Source organism: Crocodylus porosus, unplaced genomic scaffold (assembly GCF_001723895.1).
Source record: "Crocodylus porosus isolate Cpor-Errol unplaced genomic scaffold, CroPor_comp1, whole genome shotgun sequence".
Classification (NCBI taxonomy): Eukaryota; Metazoa; Chordata; order Crocodylia; family Crocodylidae; genus Crocodylus; species Crocodylus porosus.
In genome coordinates, this window is record NW_017728931.1 from 24,885,098 (window position 1) to 24,898,955 (window position 13,858).

At 38.3% G+C, this 13,858-nt stretch overlaps 1 protein-coding gene across 7 annotated transcripts in view; it reads right to left on the reverse strand.

The window, feature by feature from the left end:
* ABCC9 (ATP binding cassette subfamily C member 9) overlaps positions 1-13,858 on the reverse strand; it is a 133,510-nt gene that overhangs the window by 81,800 nt on the left and 37,852 nt on the right. For 6 of the 7 annotated variants that reach the window (XM_019544418.1, XM_019544417.1, XM_019544421.1 and 3 more), the window contains 6 exons: positions 10,830-10,988; positions 10,126-10,281; positions 8,128-8,262; positions 5,786-5,948; positions 4,618-4,658; positions 2,863-3,005 (listed from right to left, as the gene is read on the reverse strand). In XM_019544418.1, the coding sequence (XP_019399963.1) occupies positions 2,863-3,005; positions 4,618-4,658; positions 5,786-5,948; positions 8,128-8,262; positions 10,126-10,281; positions 10,830-10,988 (797 nt within the window). The remainder of the gene's footprint in view (positions 1-2,862; positions 3,006-4,617; positions 4,659-5,785; positions 5,949-8,127; positions 8,263-10,125; positions 10,282-10,829; positions 10,989-13,858) is intronic. The other variant, XM_019544420.1, reaches the window with a different exon arrangement.

A 13,858-nucleotide genomic window follows, 5' to 3' on the forward strand; every position in this document is an offset into this window, starting at 1 on the left:
TTTTCTGCCAAGGCAGGGGGTTGGACTTGATGATCTGCTCAGGTCCCTTCTGACCCTACTAACTATGAAACTATGAAACTCCTAATTTCCTTTTTTGGACCTGACTCATAAAACTACATAGTAACTCATTGGCCTCAGAGGTGTCTCTATGCTCCTCCCATCCCAGAGGCACCAGCTGTAGTGAAAGGGGAAATCCAGAAAGCTGGAAAGTAAAGCATGGCTGTGCAAATTAAAATTTGAGTATATCTGAACTGAGACTGTATATCTCCATTCAGTGTTACAGAAGCTTCTTCAGTCAGCACCAGCAGGGAGCTAAGCCAACTCCATGAGGAAGGAAGATACTAATAACAATTGTGAATTAAAGGCATATGGAACAAAGTTGATCTACTGCCCAGGAAAGCAGATGTCAACCACTTCTTTCCCTCTGAGTGAGGGATGTCATGTCTGAAAGCTCTTCTGCCATCAGAACTATGCTACTCCTTAAAGTGAAATGAAGGGTCTGGCTAAAATAAAAGCACTTGCTTAAACCAGCAGCAAGCACTTAATCATATCAATTTATTTGATTGATGATAGAGGCCGTCGAGTGGCCAAGCACACATTCCTCAAGCCTCTGCACTTGGGAGTTTTGAGGTTCATGGGAGAAAGCTGATAGGAAATAAGTTTTCCAAAGAGTGAGGTTTGTTTTGGCAAAGATGGTTTTTGAATAATGTCCTGAGGGTCGCCAGCAGTCAAAAGCTAAAAGCATACACCATTTTGATAGTAGGGCTGTGCTAAACATAGCAGTTTGATGTAGAGACTAGAATGATTTATAAAGGGACATGAGATTTTCCACTAGTCAGAAATAATTTTCAACCTAAGGAAAAGCTCTGATGGGCCCCTGCTCCCACTTCAACAAAAGAAACCAAAACAAAAACTGTTTATTAAATTTTTTAGTGAATGTGATGCTGGTGAATAGTGACAGGCAGCTCTGGAGTCTAATGCCCTATTGTTTTTTATTTATCATTACTCTTATTTAACAAATAGAGGCAGCACCAATGCCATACCAATGCCTCAGCCTTGAAGTGGAGGGATTATTTTTTAAAGTTGAGAAGGTTAGTTCAGTCTTCATATCTAGTCAGTGTGTGGCATCTTTGCTGTCACTGCCAGGCAGAATGTTGACTTGTGCCTTTGAGATTATAGTTTTGTGAAAAAGATGTTGGCATGGCTGCCTGAAGACTACAGCTCATTTCATATGGACCACTGAAGCGTCAATGGACAACAGTAAATGTCTGTCATAATCAGGGATCCTGGTCTTCTTATAAAAAAAAAAATCCCCAATTCTTTGGATTTAAAAAAGTAGCCCCAAATCCACATTTTCCCATGATTAAAATGAAACACCGCTATAGATACACCTATCTATATATTAGTGGCATTTTATTTTAATCACAGAAAAATGTGAATTTTGGGTTACTTTTTTAAATCTGAAAATTGGGGTTTTGGTTTATTTTATCAGAGAAAATCAGAATCCCTGGTCATTACCAACTGAGACACTAGAATTGCTTCTCCTAAGAAAATTGGTATTTCAGGCACTGTAATTTGGGAAAAGTCAGACATGAATCACAGCAAATTTTGATAAATCATGAATTTTAATGCCATCAATTCTCCATGATTTTTATTGCCATCAATTCTCCCCACTGCTGCCAATTCTTCTGCTGCTACCAGTTCACCTCGCTGTCTATCCTTCCTTAATATACTGGTGATATGACAGGCCAGACTACCCACTCCATCTTTTTATTCTGTTGGGAATGGGGTCATGGAAAAGTAAAGCCTCAGGAGCAACAGGACCCCCTAAAGGTCAGAATATTTTAACAGAAGTTATAACAGTAACAAAACCACGATTGCACTTAGCAACCTGTTGGTCATCTCCTGCCTCAGGATCTTTTCTAATACCACTGTACATCAAGTGTGACCCCATTATCATCCCAGGTGAAGCTTTTAATGATGAGCAGGGGTGCTAGTTTTCTGTGATAAAAAAAATCCCCAATTTTCAGATTAAAAAAGTAACCCCAAATCCACATTTTTCTGTGATTAAAATGAAACACCATTATATATATATGTATACTTATATGTGTATATATACATATTTATATGTGTATACACACACACATATATATGTAATCACAGAAAAATGTGGATTTGTGTTACTTTTTGTAATCTAAAAACTGGAGATTTTTTTGATCAGAGAAAATCAGGATCCCTGAAGATGAGAAGCTTTTTCTAGATAAGATGTTGGCTCTCCATTCATGGAAATTCTTTCCCTGAAGAGGCTCATTTTTAGGGACAAACAACAAACAGGTGAGTTCCAGTTCCATAGTATATTGGCACCTTTATACTATGGCACTATAGTATAGTATCACTGGGCACCTTTTGTGGGAGTGGGGTCAGTTTTGTAGGAGTGGGGACAGTTTCTCTTGCCCGTGTTAAAAGCCAGTCCTGCCTAAATCTTCCTTTCATCTTTTCTTTCCCTTCTGGGATTTCTATCATCCACTGGGGCACTAGCAGGGGACAATAGTGGATCACTATTGCAAGGTTACTCAGAGGGGGAAGAACTGAGCCATAATCCAAGCAAAAACAGTTTGACTACAGTTTGGACTTCAAGATTTGGTATAATAATGGTAGTAACAGCTAGAGTTTAATCCTATTTATTTGTGATCACTTTAGGAATAGAATGTTTGATCTGATTTCTTTGAATCATTGCATCATTTTGATTTTCCAGGCCAAAGAACAAGCAACCCCTTTTCACTGTGTGCATATTTCCTTTCATGCAGCCTGATGGAGTTTTCTGAAGCATGTTTGGATAACCAAAGAGGTTGCTCTGCTTACCTTATAATGGCCTTGACTGCAAACCTAACTACAGTGGAGAGCAGGAACAGTGGTGTAACCAGGATATGGAACAATGACAGGGATGCAAAGGCTTGTGCTGGCTGCAATTTCTTGTCGGCGGTATATGCATAGGTGACAAAGGTCTGTTACATCAGAACAAGAGAAGATCAGTGAAAAAGACACCACAGCACATACAGTACTTGGAAGGGCACTTCACTGGAATAATGAACAGAACTCAGCAAATCCTAGATTTTTGGTTCACTGGTAATTCTAAAAATGCTGAGAAAAAAAATTCTCTGGTTGAACTGAAATTGATGCTGTGTGACTTCTTCAGTGAATTAAAACATTGTAATTTCCAAATGAAAAATTAAAATGTTTTGTATTTAAAAATTTGATGAGAAATGTTTCAAAATTTTGGAATTTAACTCAGGATTTTTTGAAAATAAAAAATTCAGCAAAATCAACAACAAAAAAGTGAAATGTTTTGGCATAGCTGAAACTGCATTTTTCACCAAAAATAGTTTTTGGATAAAAACGTCACCCAGTTCTAGTAATGACTGGGTGAGTCCAAGGCTTTCACAAGTCCAAACCACAAACTACATGAGACTAATCTAATGCATAGTAAAGTGTAACTGTCTACATGTGCACATTAAATTAGTCTAATGAGCTGTTTGCTTGTACCCCTACATACAGATACCAAAAAAATGGCACATTTATGCACTGAAGCGCACATGTAGACCCCGACTGGGAGCAAACTGGGAGCTCCCCCTGGCTGCTGCAGGCGGGGGTGGGGGTGGTGCAGAGCAGGGCAGGAGCAACCCTGAACTTGACTGCTCCCGTTGAGCATACATTCACATGCATGCCCAGGAGCACTTTAATGAGCCTGAATTAACAAGCGCAATAATTGCACATGTAGACACATACACTGAGAATAAACCAAGTGAGGCCTTCAGGATTAGGTCTATGAAGATTTCTTACTGCTCAACACAAGAGATATAACTATTATCCAGGTATAACTATTATCCTGGGGTACTAGCGATAACATTCAACTACGTATAAAGGACAGTCTAAAAATTATGTTCTACTTGGAAGCATCTACACTAGACACTAACTGCACAGTGGCCTAATAATACTGCATAGTAGTACATCGCAGCACAAACAGTGTTAATAAGCTACTGCACAGAATTACAATGCTACTGAGCAGTAGTGTCACTAAAAAGGGGTTTGCCAGCACTACCGCACAGTAACTGCAGTTACTGAGCATTTATTTAGTCCTTGATTATACAAGTACTAAATTAAATGTGCACTAATCACTGTACATTAATGAACATGTAGACATGTCCCGTAAGTTCTAATCGAAGATATTTGAGGCATTTATCTGTGTGAAGACTTTGTGCTGGGGCTTTGCACAGGAGTGGCTTTCATTTGATGCAACAGAATAACAAAGCCCCAAAAATGTAACTCCCAAACCAAGTCCATTTCCTTTCTGTTTAGCCAAGAATTAATATTCTGCTGGATGGTTTTTTGATGGGGATTAAATTAATGGTGCTTATGGTTTACTTCCTTTTTCACAAGTCCAAACCACAGCTGTTGCAAATTCAGCTTTGGGAATCAAGTGTTTTTAGTGCAATGTTGCTATATGCTGCTAGCATAAGCCTACTAATCCATATCCTGTGTTTGTCAACGGTAGGTCCCATAGAAGCAACAGCATTATTTTTCATTTCTTTTCAAAGAAAGAGAAGAAAAAATTCTTACTGCAAGAACAGCTGCCATTGGGATGGCTGCATTCATAAAAACTGTGGAAAGAAATAAAGTATGTATTAGGCTGCTCAGACTGAGAAAAGGTCTTAATATTAATTGTAATACTTAACACTAAAAACTGAATAACTTGCTCATAGAAAGCTTCAGACTTTCCCCCAAATATTTTGTCCAGTCTACAGTATTTAAAACTCCCAAAGGAAAACTCGTTAGCAGGAAGAAATGTATTCCCATCTTAGACAGAGATCTTAAATATACAAACAAACAAGCTAAGAAAAGTTATCATTTATATATTTTAGTGAATTGGAATAAAATATATTTATACAAACTGTAGGATAATTATGCATCACAGCCAGAAAGTTCTCTGAGAGAATAACATCTCCTAAATATCAAGGTCATTCCTCTCAACTCTAATTCATTATGGTGAATGTAATTTATATCAGACCCTTATTTATCTCTAACTCACAGGGTCTGACTACGACAATCTCAGTGTTTATTATAATCAAAATACTGACATATGAAATCTCATTATTAAGATTACAGAAAACTTTTTTTTATAAATTAAACAATAATAAAATATATTTAATGATTTTAAACTCCTTCTGTGTTATTTAATTTAATGAACACCTATACACATACATTGAGGCTGCTCTGACATGCTGTAATTACAGTGCATCACAGCAGACTCAATTAATTACCATGCTCCAGCAGACTCCACCATCATGTGTATCAGTGTCCCTGTACTGAAAAATGACACCGGGGGTGCTTTAACTAAAGCTTGTTCATCCCCACCACCATTTTTCAGTTTGGGGGCACTGATATACATGATGCTCTGTGCGCTTTAATTAGAGTGACTCCCGGAGCTGCTCTAATTTAAAGCGCCCCCCCCGGGAATATGTTTAACAATGTCCTTTTAGACCAGTCTGTGTGGGTGAAACTTCTGTACTGTTACAGGTTTAGATTTGATTTCTAATCCCTAAAACTGGGTTTGAGTGTAAGGTCTGCACTGGGGCAAGCTAAGTTAGATCAGGCGGCCATTCTTAACCCAATCTAAACCCCCATTCCCAATGAATATCTGTAATTAGTACTGAAGTTAAAACTCTGTTATTGAGAACAGGAACCTTTTGAAGCTCTGTTAAAATTCCCATAGAATACAATTACTTACTGGAAAGAGATGTATAAAGTGCAAAGGTTTTGAGACTTGTGAACTCCTTCATTCTTGTTTCCTCCACGCTTGTGCAAAATATGTGCTCCCAGGCATACAGCTTTAACAATTTAATGCCTTTCAATATCTCATTGGTTTTCTTTAATCTTTCAGTGGAATAATCCTTTATAATAAACAAAGAATTGTAAATTAATCACTTAAAAAGATGTTACTGAAATGACATTCCTTACTTTTGTTTACAAATATACCAAAGTTTCATAATCGTTTTGCCCCTGCTTTAGCATATGCCCTTTAGTCATGTACACAATAACATTTTATGTTATTTCATATTCTTTGGAGATTTTAGGGAGGTTCAAATCATAGGGAGGAAATAGAAATATATTGTGCACTGGGAAAGTACAAACTAATATATCTGGAATGGGAAAATAATCTGAATTAAAGATCTTGAGAAAGTGAAAATCAGGAAACAGCACTATTAAAAAAGATAAAATTAATATAGATAGAAAGTTGCAGTGGTATTGCCTCAGTAAGATCACAGAAAATGAAGGTTGGAAGGGACCTCTGGAGGTCATCTAGTCCAACCCTCTGCTCAAAGCAATACAGTCTCCAACTATACCATCCTACCCAGAGTTTTGTCTAGCTGGGTTTTAAAAACCTCCAAGGATGGAGAGTCCACAGCTTCTCTGTGTGAGGGAAGCAGGTTCAGTCTGTGGGACAAATTGTACTCCTCAACTGACCCTGCATGCTGCAGGCAGAGTACAGGATCAGTCCAGCACAAGCACCATGGGCAGTGCAGTGCTGCATGCTGCATGCAGTCTGTAGTGCCAGTACAAGATCTACAGGCAATATCTTTGATGTGCCTGATTTAGATGAACATCCTTCCCTCACGTATAGTGTTCTGCTGTTTTGGCAATACCATGACTAAAATGCATTAATGAGTTAGGAAGAATTCAGAGAAGAGCAACAAAAAAGATCAGGGGGCTGGAGAAAATTGCTTATGAAAGAAAATGCATAAAAGAAAGATCCTAAACTGGTATAAATTAGAAATACTGGTAGCCCCGCTGGAGTCCGCTAAGGTGGGGAAAAGCCCCAAATAAATATAGTTTAGCTAACTGATTTAAAAATGTCTCTTCAAATACTTGAAGGCTTTTAAACATTAAGGCCAGATTAAAGATAAAAAATAACAATAAGAGAATTAACAAATAGATGGTTTCAAGGGAAAATTCCAGTAAATGAGATGAATTGAACTGAAAAATTCTCTCATTACTGAAAAGTAAGGCCAATTTATCATGATATGGCCAATTTATCACAGAGAGATTATCCATATTTCAAAAAAACTAGGAATTATGGGTAAGGTAGAATCCTGCACATTTCCCAAACTGTTTGGGTTTATGCACCACCACAGTAAAGTCAGTCACCTTTGTGTTCTCTACTTCCCCTCCAATACTTTCTCTACTGTTAATTTCCCCCATCTCTTCCTTCACCAGTTCATCTCACTACCAATTGCTGCCAGCATCCTGACTTCATGCTCTCAAGTCTAGGAATCTTTTGCACTTCCCTAAGGGGAGCTCCCCACAGCTTGTGAAACACTGCTGTACAGTACTTAGCTATAATGGAATTAATTTCAGAAGATAGTTCACATTATTCTATACTTTAGAATCAGTCATTTTTAATAATTTCAAACATTACATTCAGTTCAGCATTTGACTGTGACATTAATAGACTTGCATGGATATAAATGGCTATGAATGTGACGAAGCTATTCAGATGAGGTGAAAATAACTTCTGAAAGGAAAACCAGCCAGAAACTTCATATCACTTCAAACCAGAATTCACCAAACATTTAAATATATGCTTAAGTATCTGTCTAGGGACAGACTTATACAGGTCTTACATTGTTATATTGAAGCCTTAAATGTAACTTCAATAATGCAGAGCTGTTCAGTGGCGCTTTGCACAGGAGCAAATCTGATGAATGCAGATTTAATCAAGGTAATGTTGATTATTATTTAGAATCATAAATGATGATAAATTTATGGCAATATTACTGCATTGTTTAAAATAAAACCCAAAACAAATTGGAGTCAGAATATTTTATTTCAATACTTTTAATGAAATTTTAGTTTTTCAATTCAGCAAGGAAGTCTACAAATGGTTTAAACACTCTGGAAAGTCACTTAATATTAATACCCCTATTTTTCCGGTAGAAATTTAGTTATAAGGAAGTTGAACAATGTCCAGACCAGCACGGCAAATCTTTAGTAGTCAGGGATGCAATCCAGAGCTTTCGGTTCTCTAGTCTAACTGTTGGATCATACCCATCACTAAAATAAATTACATACCAGAGTGCTCTTCTGAGCCTCAGCCAGCTTTGTAGCTATGAAATATTGTATTGGAGCAAGCAATACAATTACAGCAGCACCAACTAATGCACTCTCTCCAAGCAAGTTATAAAGTAGGATCACGCCCATTATGATCTAAGGAGGGGAAAAGACACATAGAAAAGCAATACATTTCAGTACTCTAGCAACAGAGCAATGGAAAAATATATTCTTAAACTACATAAGGCATTTTTTACAAATTTTTAGATTAATGTAAATAAAACCACTTTTACTTCAAAAACTTTGAAAATCTAGGGAAAGAGCCCACAGATCTGTATTATTTCTGATTGATATGTTTGTTACAGCTATATTTAATACTGCTATTCATGGATGAAGAACCCGTCATATGGGCTGCCTATAGACATACCTGTTCACATTTTAATTAGAACACATTGGAGAAGACTCAACTAATTGAGTCTGCTCCACATTCTAATTAGAATGCTCCAGCATTGCTTCACTGTCATGTGCATTAAGCTTCCCCCATGTTTCAAAATGGCTGCAAGGGCACTTTTTAACTAAATCTCATCAAATGAGTTTTAGTTAAAAGGCTCCTATAGCCATTTTGAAATGTGTAGGGGCTTAATACACATGACAGTGAGCTGCTTTAATTAGAGAGGCTGTCCAGAAACCACTCTAATTAAAACACTTCCCACCCTGCCCCAGGCACATGTACAAGCAACCCATTGTATTAGGAGCTGTGCAAACAGAACAAAAAAACAGTGCCTGACCCAAACAGCTTTGCATGAGTAGTTCCATGTCATCAATACACAGGCTTTATTGATTCAGTACTTGTCATTCTGCTGATTACTAACAAAGCAGAAATTTAATGGTGAACTTATACTGCATACAGCTTTCCACTAGGACCTAGTAGATAGATGTATCTACACGTGCATTTAGGCATGCCTAAATTTAATTTGTATTAGCTTAACGTGCATTAAGGCTATTTAGGCTCACATCTACACATTCATGCGTTAAAGCACATTAACACCATGTGTGCAGAGTGATGTGGGACTAAGGTTAGTCTCAAGTCAGTCCATACACAGCATTAATGTGCCTTAATAAGTCTACATGTGCATTAATGCACTTTAGCTATTCCCTCCTAAATCTGATACCTGCTTTTGATATGCACCCTTTCTGAAACCACCAGTTCATTTAACAACCAAAAGCATGTAAAATGATAACACTAACTAACTAAATGTAGCTTGGCTTTCAAGCATGGCTTTTAAAATGAATATCCCTTTATCATTCTTAAGCTTCTATACTAGCCAAGGGCTTGACTATTTCCATTATTATTATTGTTATTATTGTTGTGGATTGGTCATATAGTGTTTTAAATTTATGTGATCAAAACATAATACAGCAAAATCTTTTAGCTCCTGGGTATTTTTTCCATGGCAGGTGTCAATGATACACATTATGAAAAATCCTAAACATCTATACATTCATGTTTTCTCCTGGGAGAGCAGCGATTCTCCCAGAAGAAAATGAAATCTGTACATGGCCAAAATTAAATGTGCCAAGCAATAAGATGCAGCTCCTTCTATTCTGCTGCTCTTGCAACTTTTCAGTTTGTCCATAGGATAGGTAGGTCCTGTCCTATATAGACTAATGTACCTATTAAAAGTGGGATATTAAAAAAACAAATAGAGGAGGAGCTGTGGGCAAGACTAGTCATTATTGGTAAAATCTGCACCTTTGCAACCCTAATTTGAAAGCTTTACCATAAAAATCTTTCCTTGCTGGCCTGAAGGTAAGCAGCTCACCATGTTGGGAGAATACAAATACACAGCATTTCAACCATTTCCTTCCTGGACAGGTCTTTTCATTTGTAGGTATATATAAGGCTATATTTCCCCTGCATTTTCTAAGATAGCCTCCTAGATGGTCGCTGTGTTAAAAATATCTTCTATTTTCAGGGTTTCTCCTTCTAAAAACTAGGCCCTTACTTCAGTGCTGTACCTGTACAGGCATAGCCCATAGGTTGGGACATAGGAACAAGAACCACATTAGCTGATTTGTTTCGATGGCAACCAAGTTATTGATCTGTCCCAATGTCATCTCTCCCATAGACAAGTTGGATGTAGAAAGCCTCAGAATCTTATTGTATATCATTGCCTGCAGGAAGGAATAAAATACAGTTTACAAAGTTGGAACAGTGAATGGACATTGCACAGCTGAATATCAATAACTTATTCTTTCCCTGCCTACCCCCTGAGCCACTGTTGACAGTTGGCAGCTGGCAGGGGAGGCAGAGCTGGGAAGAGGGCTGGTCCAGCAGCAACCTCCTGCGAGACTGCTGAAGCACCTCCACCTGCTGGCCTGGGCCACTGCCGGTGCAGGCAGGCTCCGAGCCCTCTTCCTCATAACCACCCCACCCTCTACCCCCACAACCAACAGGCAAAAGCCTGTTGGGTTCCATGGCACTCTAACTCATGGTACTTTGTGTAAAACACCATAGTTAAAGTACCTCCCCAACAGGCTGCTTGAACTTCTGTACACACCCTAAGTATGCCTAACTTAGCTTTTCTCCAGCTACTGTAGCTTGCTGGTAGTTTAGATAGAGGGCTAGTTTAGATGAAGGGTTTGGAAAAATGAAAGAATGAAACTAGATCCATTATTAGACCATTTCACTGCAAGCAGATCATGGAAACATCTTTACTCACCAGTAAGGCACCTCGCAGATTGATGCCAGTTTCAGTGGTAACATAATAGGAAGCCTGCAGAAATGTCCTTTGTAGGATGAGGGCCAGGAAAAGCAGAACTGCTAGGACATAAGCATTTCCAAGGAAATCCTGTGAGGACAGGTACGAGTCTGATTGATCCTATGACCAAAAAGAATGAGAAATGTAGAGAGATGGTCTGTTATTTGGACCCAAAGAAATGGGAGATTCCATTTTTACGGTGAAGCAACAATGATAATCAAACTGTAGTAAAGATGCTATTACTTCAGTTTACTGCATGACATCATGGCTTTGAACTTCTTTGCAACTACAGGGTGAGAACCTAGACGTTCCATTACCAAAAGTACTTGAACACTCGCGTAACTGAAGAGAATTGCACTTAGTAGAAGAAGGAATATGAGCCAGTTCTTAGTAACAGTGATGAATAAAGGTGTGGGAGGTGTTAGTTTCAAGTGAGAAAGAAGGTAGTGTAGAGTGTAGAGTGGTACCTTAAAAATTAACTGGTTCAGAGGCATGACTGCTTGTAGGCAACAGCCTACTTCATCAGATGCTAGTAGCTGCTGCCTAAGAATGCTCATGCCCCTCTGAATCAGTTAAGATGCTACCTTGCCATTCATTGTGTAGGAGAAACAGTTCACACTACTGATCGGTCTGTATCAGTGCTGAATGATGGGGTTGTTGATCTCTGTCTGTGGCCAGAGGAAAATTAGCAACTGGAATCTTTGAGCTTGGCACAGAGACAGCATGGACAGCTCTTGAGTTTCTATCACAAATCTCAAATATTTGGTACTTTCTTAAGTATTCCATGCAAAATATTTAATATTCAAAACATTTTCAGCCAAGTTTGCTGGCTCCTCTACCCTCCCTTTCCTCCACAGAGTAAGTAATCTGCACTAGACCTATACCAGGCACAGATTAATCTCCCCTTCAAATCAGCTGTGGCCCACCTGGATTTGCAGCCAGGGAGAGCTAGAGCCTGGGGCCACCACCTATGCTGGCCCACCTGGCTGTCTTCTATCTACTTCTTCCTCGTCAAATTACAATTCATGATATGAGTGATCCATGCAAAGGAATAGGTGATGTCTTATACCACCTGTTGCTGTGCACAGATGAGTACAGTAAACCATGACAGTTCCCAATAAGATGCAGGTAGACACACACTAAAAGAATCTGTATGACAATTGGTGCTTATATGAAGGAAAAAGGGAGGAAGTTTCTTATTCCTTTGCAGATCTTGTTCTAAGTGACCCACACCTTAGTAGTGGTGTGCAATATTGAACAAATGTATCAGGCATTGACAACTTTAGGTTGCCCATTAGATTCTGCAACTTCAGATTATTTTTTCTTTAAAAAACACCTGTGTGCACAGGGCAGTGCTGTGTTTCAAAAAAGTGCTCAAACCATATCTTTACCCATACTTTTTTTCAAATCTTTATCAACACAATTTTAGTTTGAGAACAGATACCAAAACTTCTGCAGTCTGCTGGATGTGAACCACTGGGTTTTAAATTCCAATAGCAATGGAAAAGTCAGGAATAACAACAGTTAGCAAAGAAACTATAATTAAATTATTACATTATATTATACATATAATACATTAAATTATATTAATGTATACAAATTACATTATATTTTTCTTCTGATCCCATTAAGCAAATCATGTTGTTCATACATGTTGTACCAAAGGTTCTCAAGACACATGTTGTCTGATTATTCATATCACAATAACAACACAAGAAAATTAAGTGCCAGCTTCCTCATAATGTCCTACCAATGCACTTCAGTCATCTCCTAAAGACCTAAAGGAACCCTGCTAAGGGGCAAAGGAGAAGTTCACTCACCCAGCTTATTACGTCATTACTTTCTCTACTAAGTTCTGACTGTACTTCTTGGGATGCAGATCATACCTAGTAGAAAACGGAGCCCTTGTGAAAATAGACCATGGGGCAGCTGACAGATGACAATAACTATTACCTTTGGAAGGTTATTGATATGTTATTTGTATTACATACATTATCTTAAATCCTGCTATGGGATAAGCAAATAAAGTCTATTCATACAGTATGGCTATTAAGAGTTGGAGAAACAACTGAATGAAATAAAAGTGAGTATGCTGATCCTTCACTACAACTGAGAGTTGAATCCATCAAGAGGGGGAAAGGACTTTTGCTTAATTCATTTTATTTGTTTGTATTTTCTCCTCTTAACAATTCTCTGTGTTGCTCAATTTAGGCCAAAGCAGGAAGTGAATGTATCAAAATACTGTGAAGAAAACTGTTCTTATGGAATTTCCAATCCAGCTGGAAGTAGGATGTACTGGAATCCTTACAAAAAGCCTGTTTTGTTGCTTGATTTCTAGATGAGAAAAGTTTGGAAAACTATGAAGCCAAGCCACATCTCTAGACCCTCTGAGATTCTTTCATCATAAGTGACTACACTACTGTGCTTTGCCATCAGATTGTGGGGGAAAACTACTCTGCTCCTCTTGTACTGACTTGAATGCAGTGCCTTCATCTGGACCCCATCTTGACTCACTTCTTCAGCATAAACAGTCTCTGACCCAAACAGAGGATGATCTTGTGGTTATTGCACTGGACTGAGACCCAAGAGAGGCGGCTTTATTTCCCAGCTCTGCTATGGACTCCATGTAAAGTATTCAGCAAGCCTTTTAAATGGCCAGATTTTCAAAAATATTTAGGTACCTAAGTATGCAGAAAGGCATTTCATGTCACTTTCTAAAGGGCCTAAGCAAGTTAGGCACCAGAGTCCTATTGATTTCAATTGGAGTTAGGTGCTCAATCTCTTGAACCCTTCTGAAAATCTCATGAGGCATGTCCCAAGTGCATATGTAGTTTATGGCACCATAAATCCATCTGCAGCACTGCAAACTGCACATCCATGCTTTTGCCACACTGCTAATTATCAGTGGAATGGGGCTATCCATGTAGCATCTGGACCACTGTGTCTTAATTGTGCTATAGACTTTCAATCAAATGTTTTTGTAGCACATC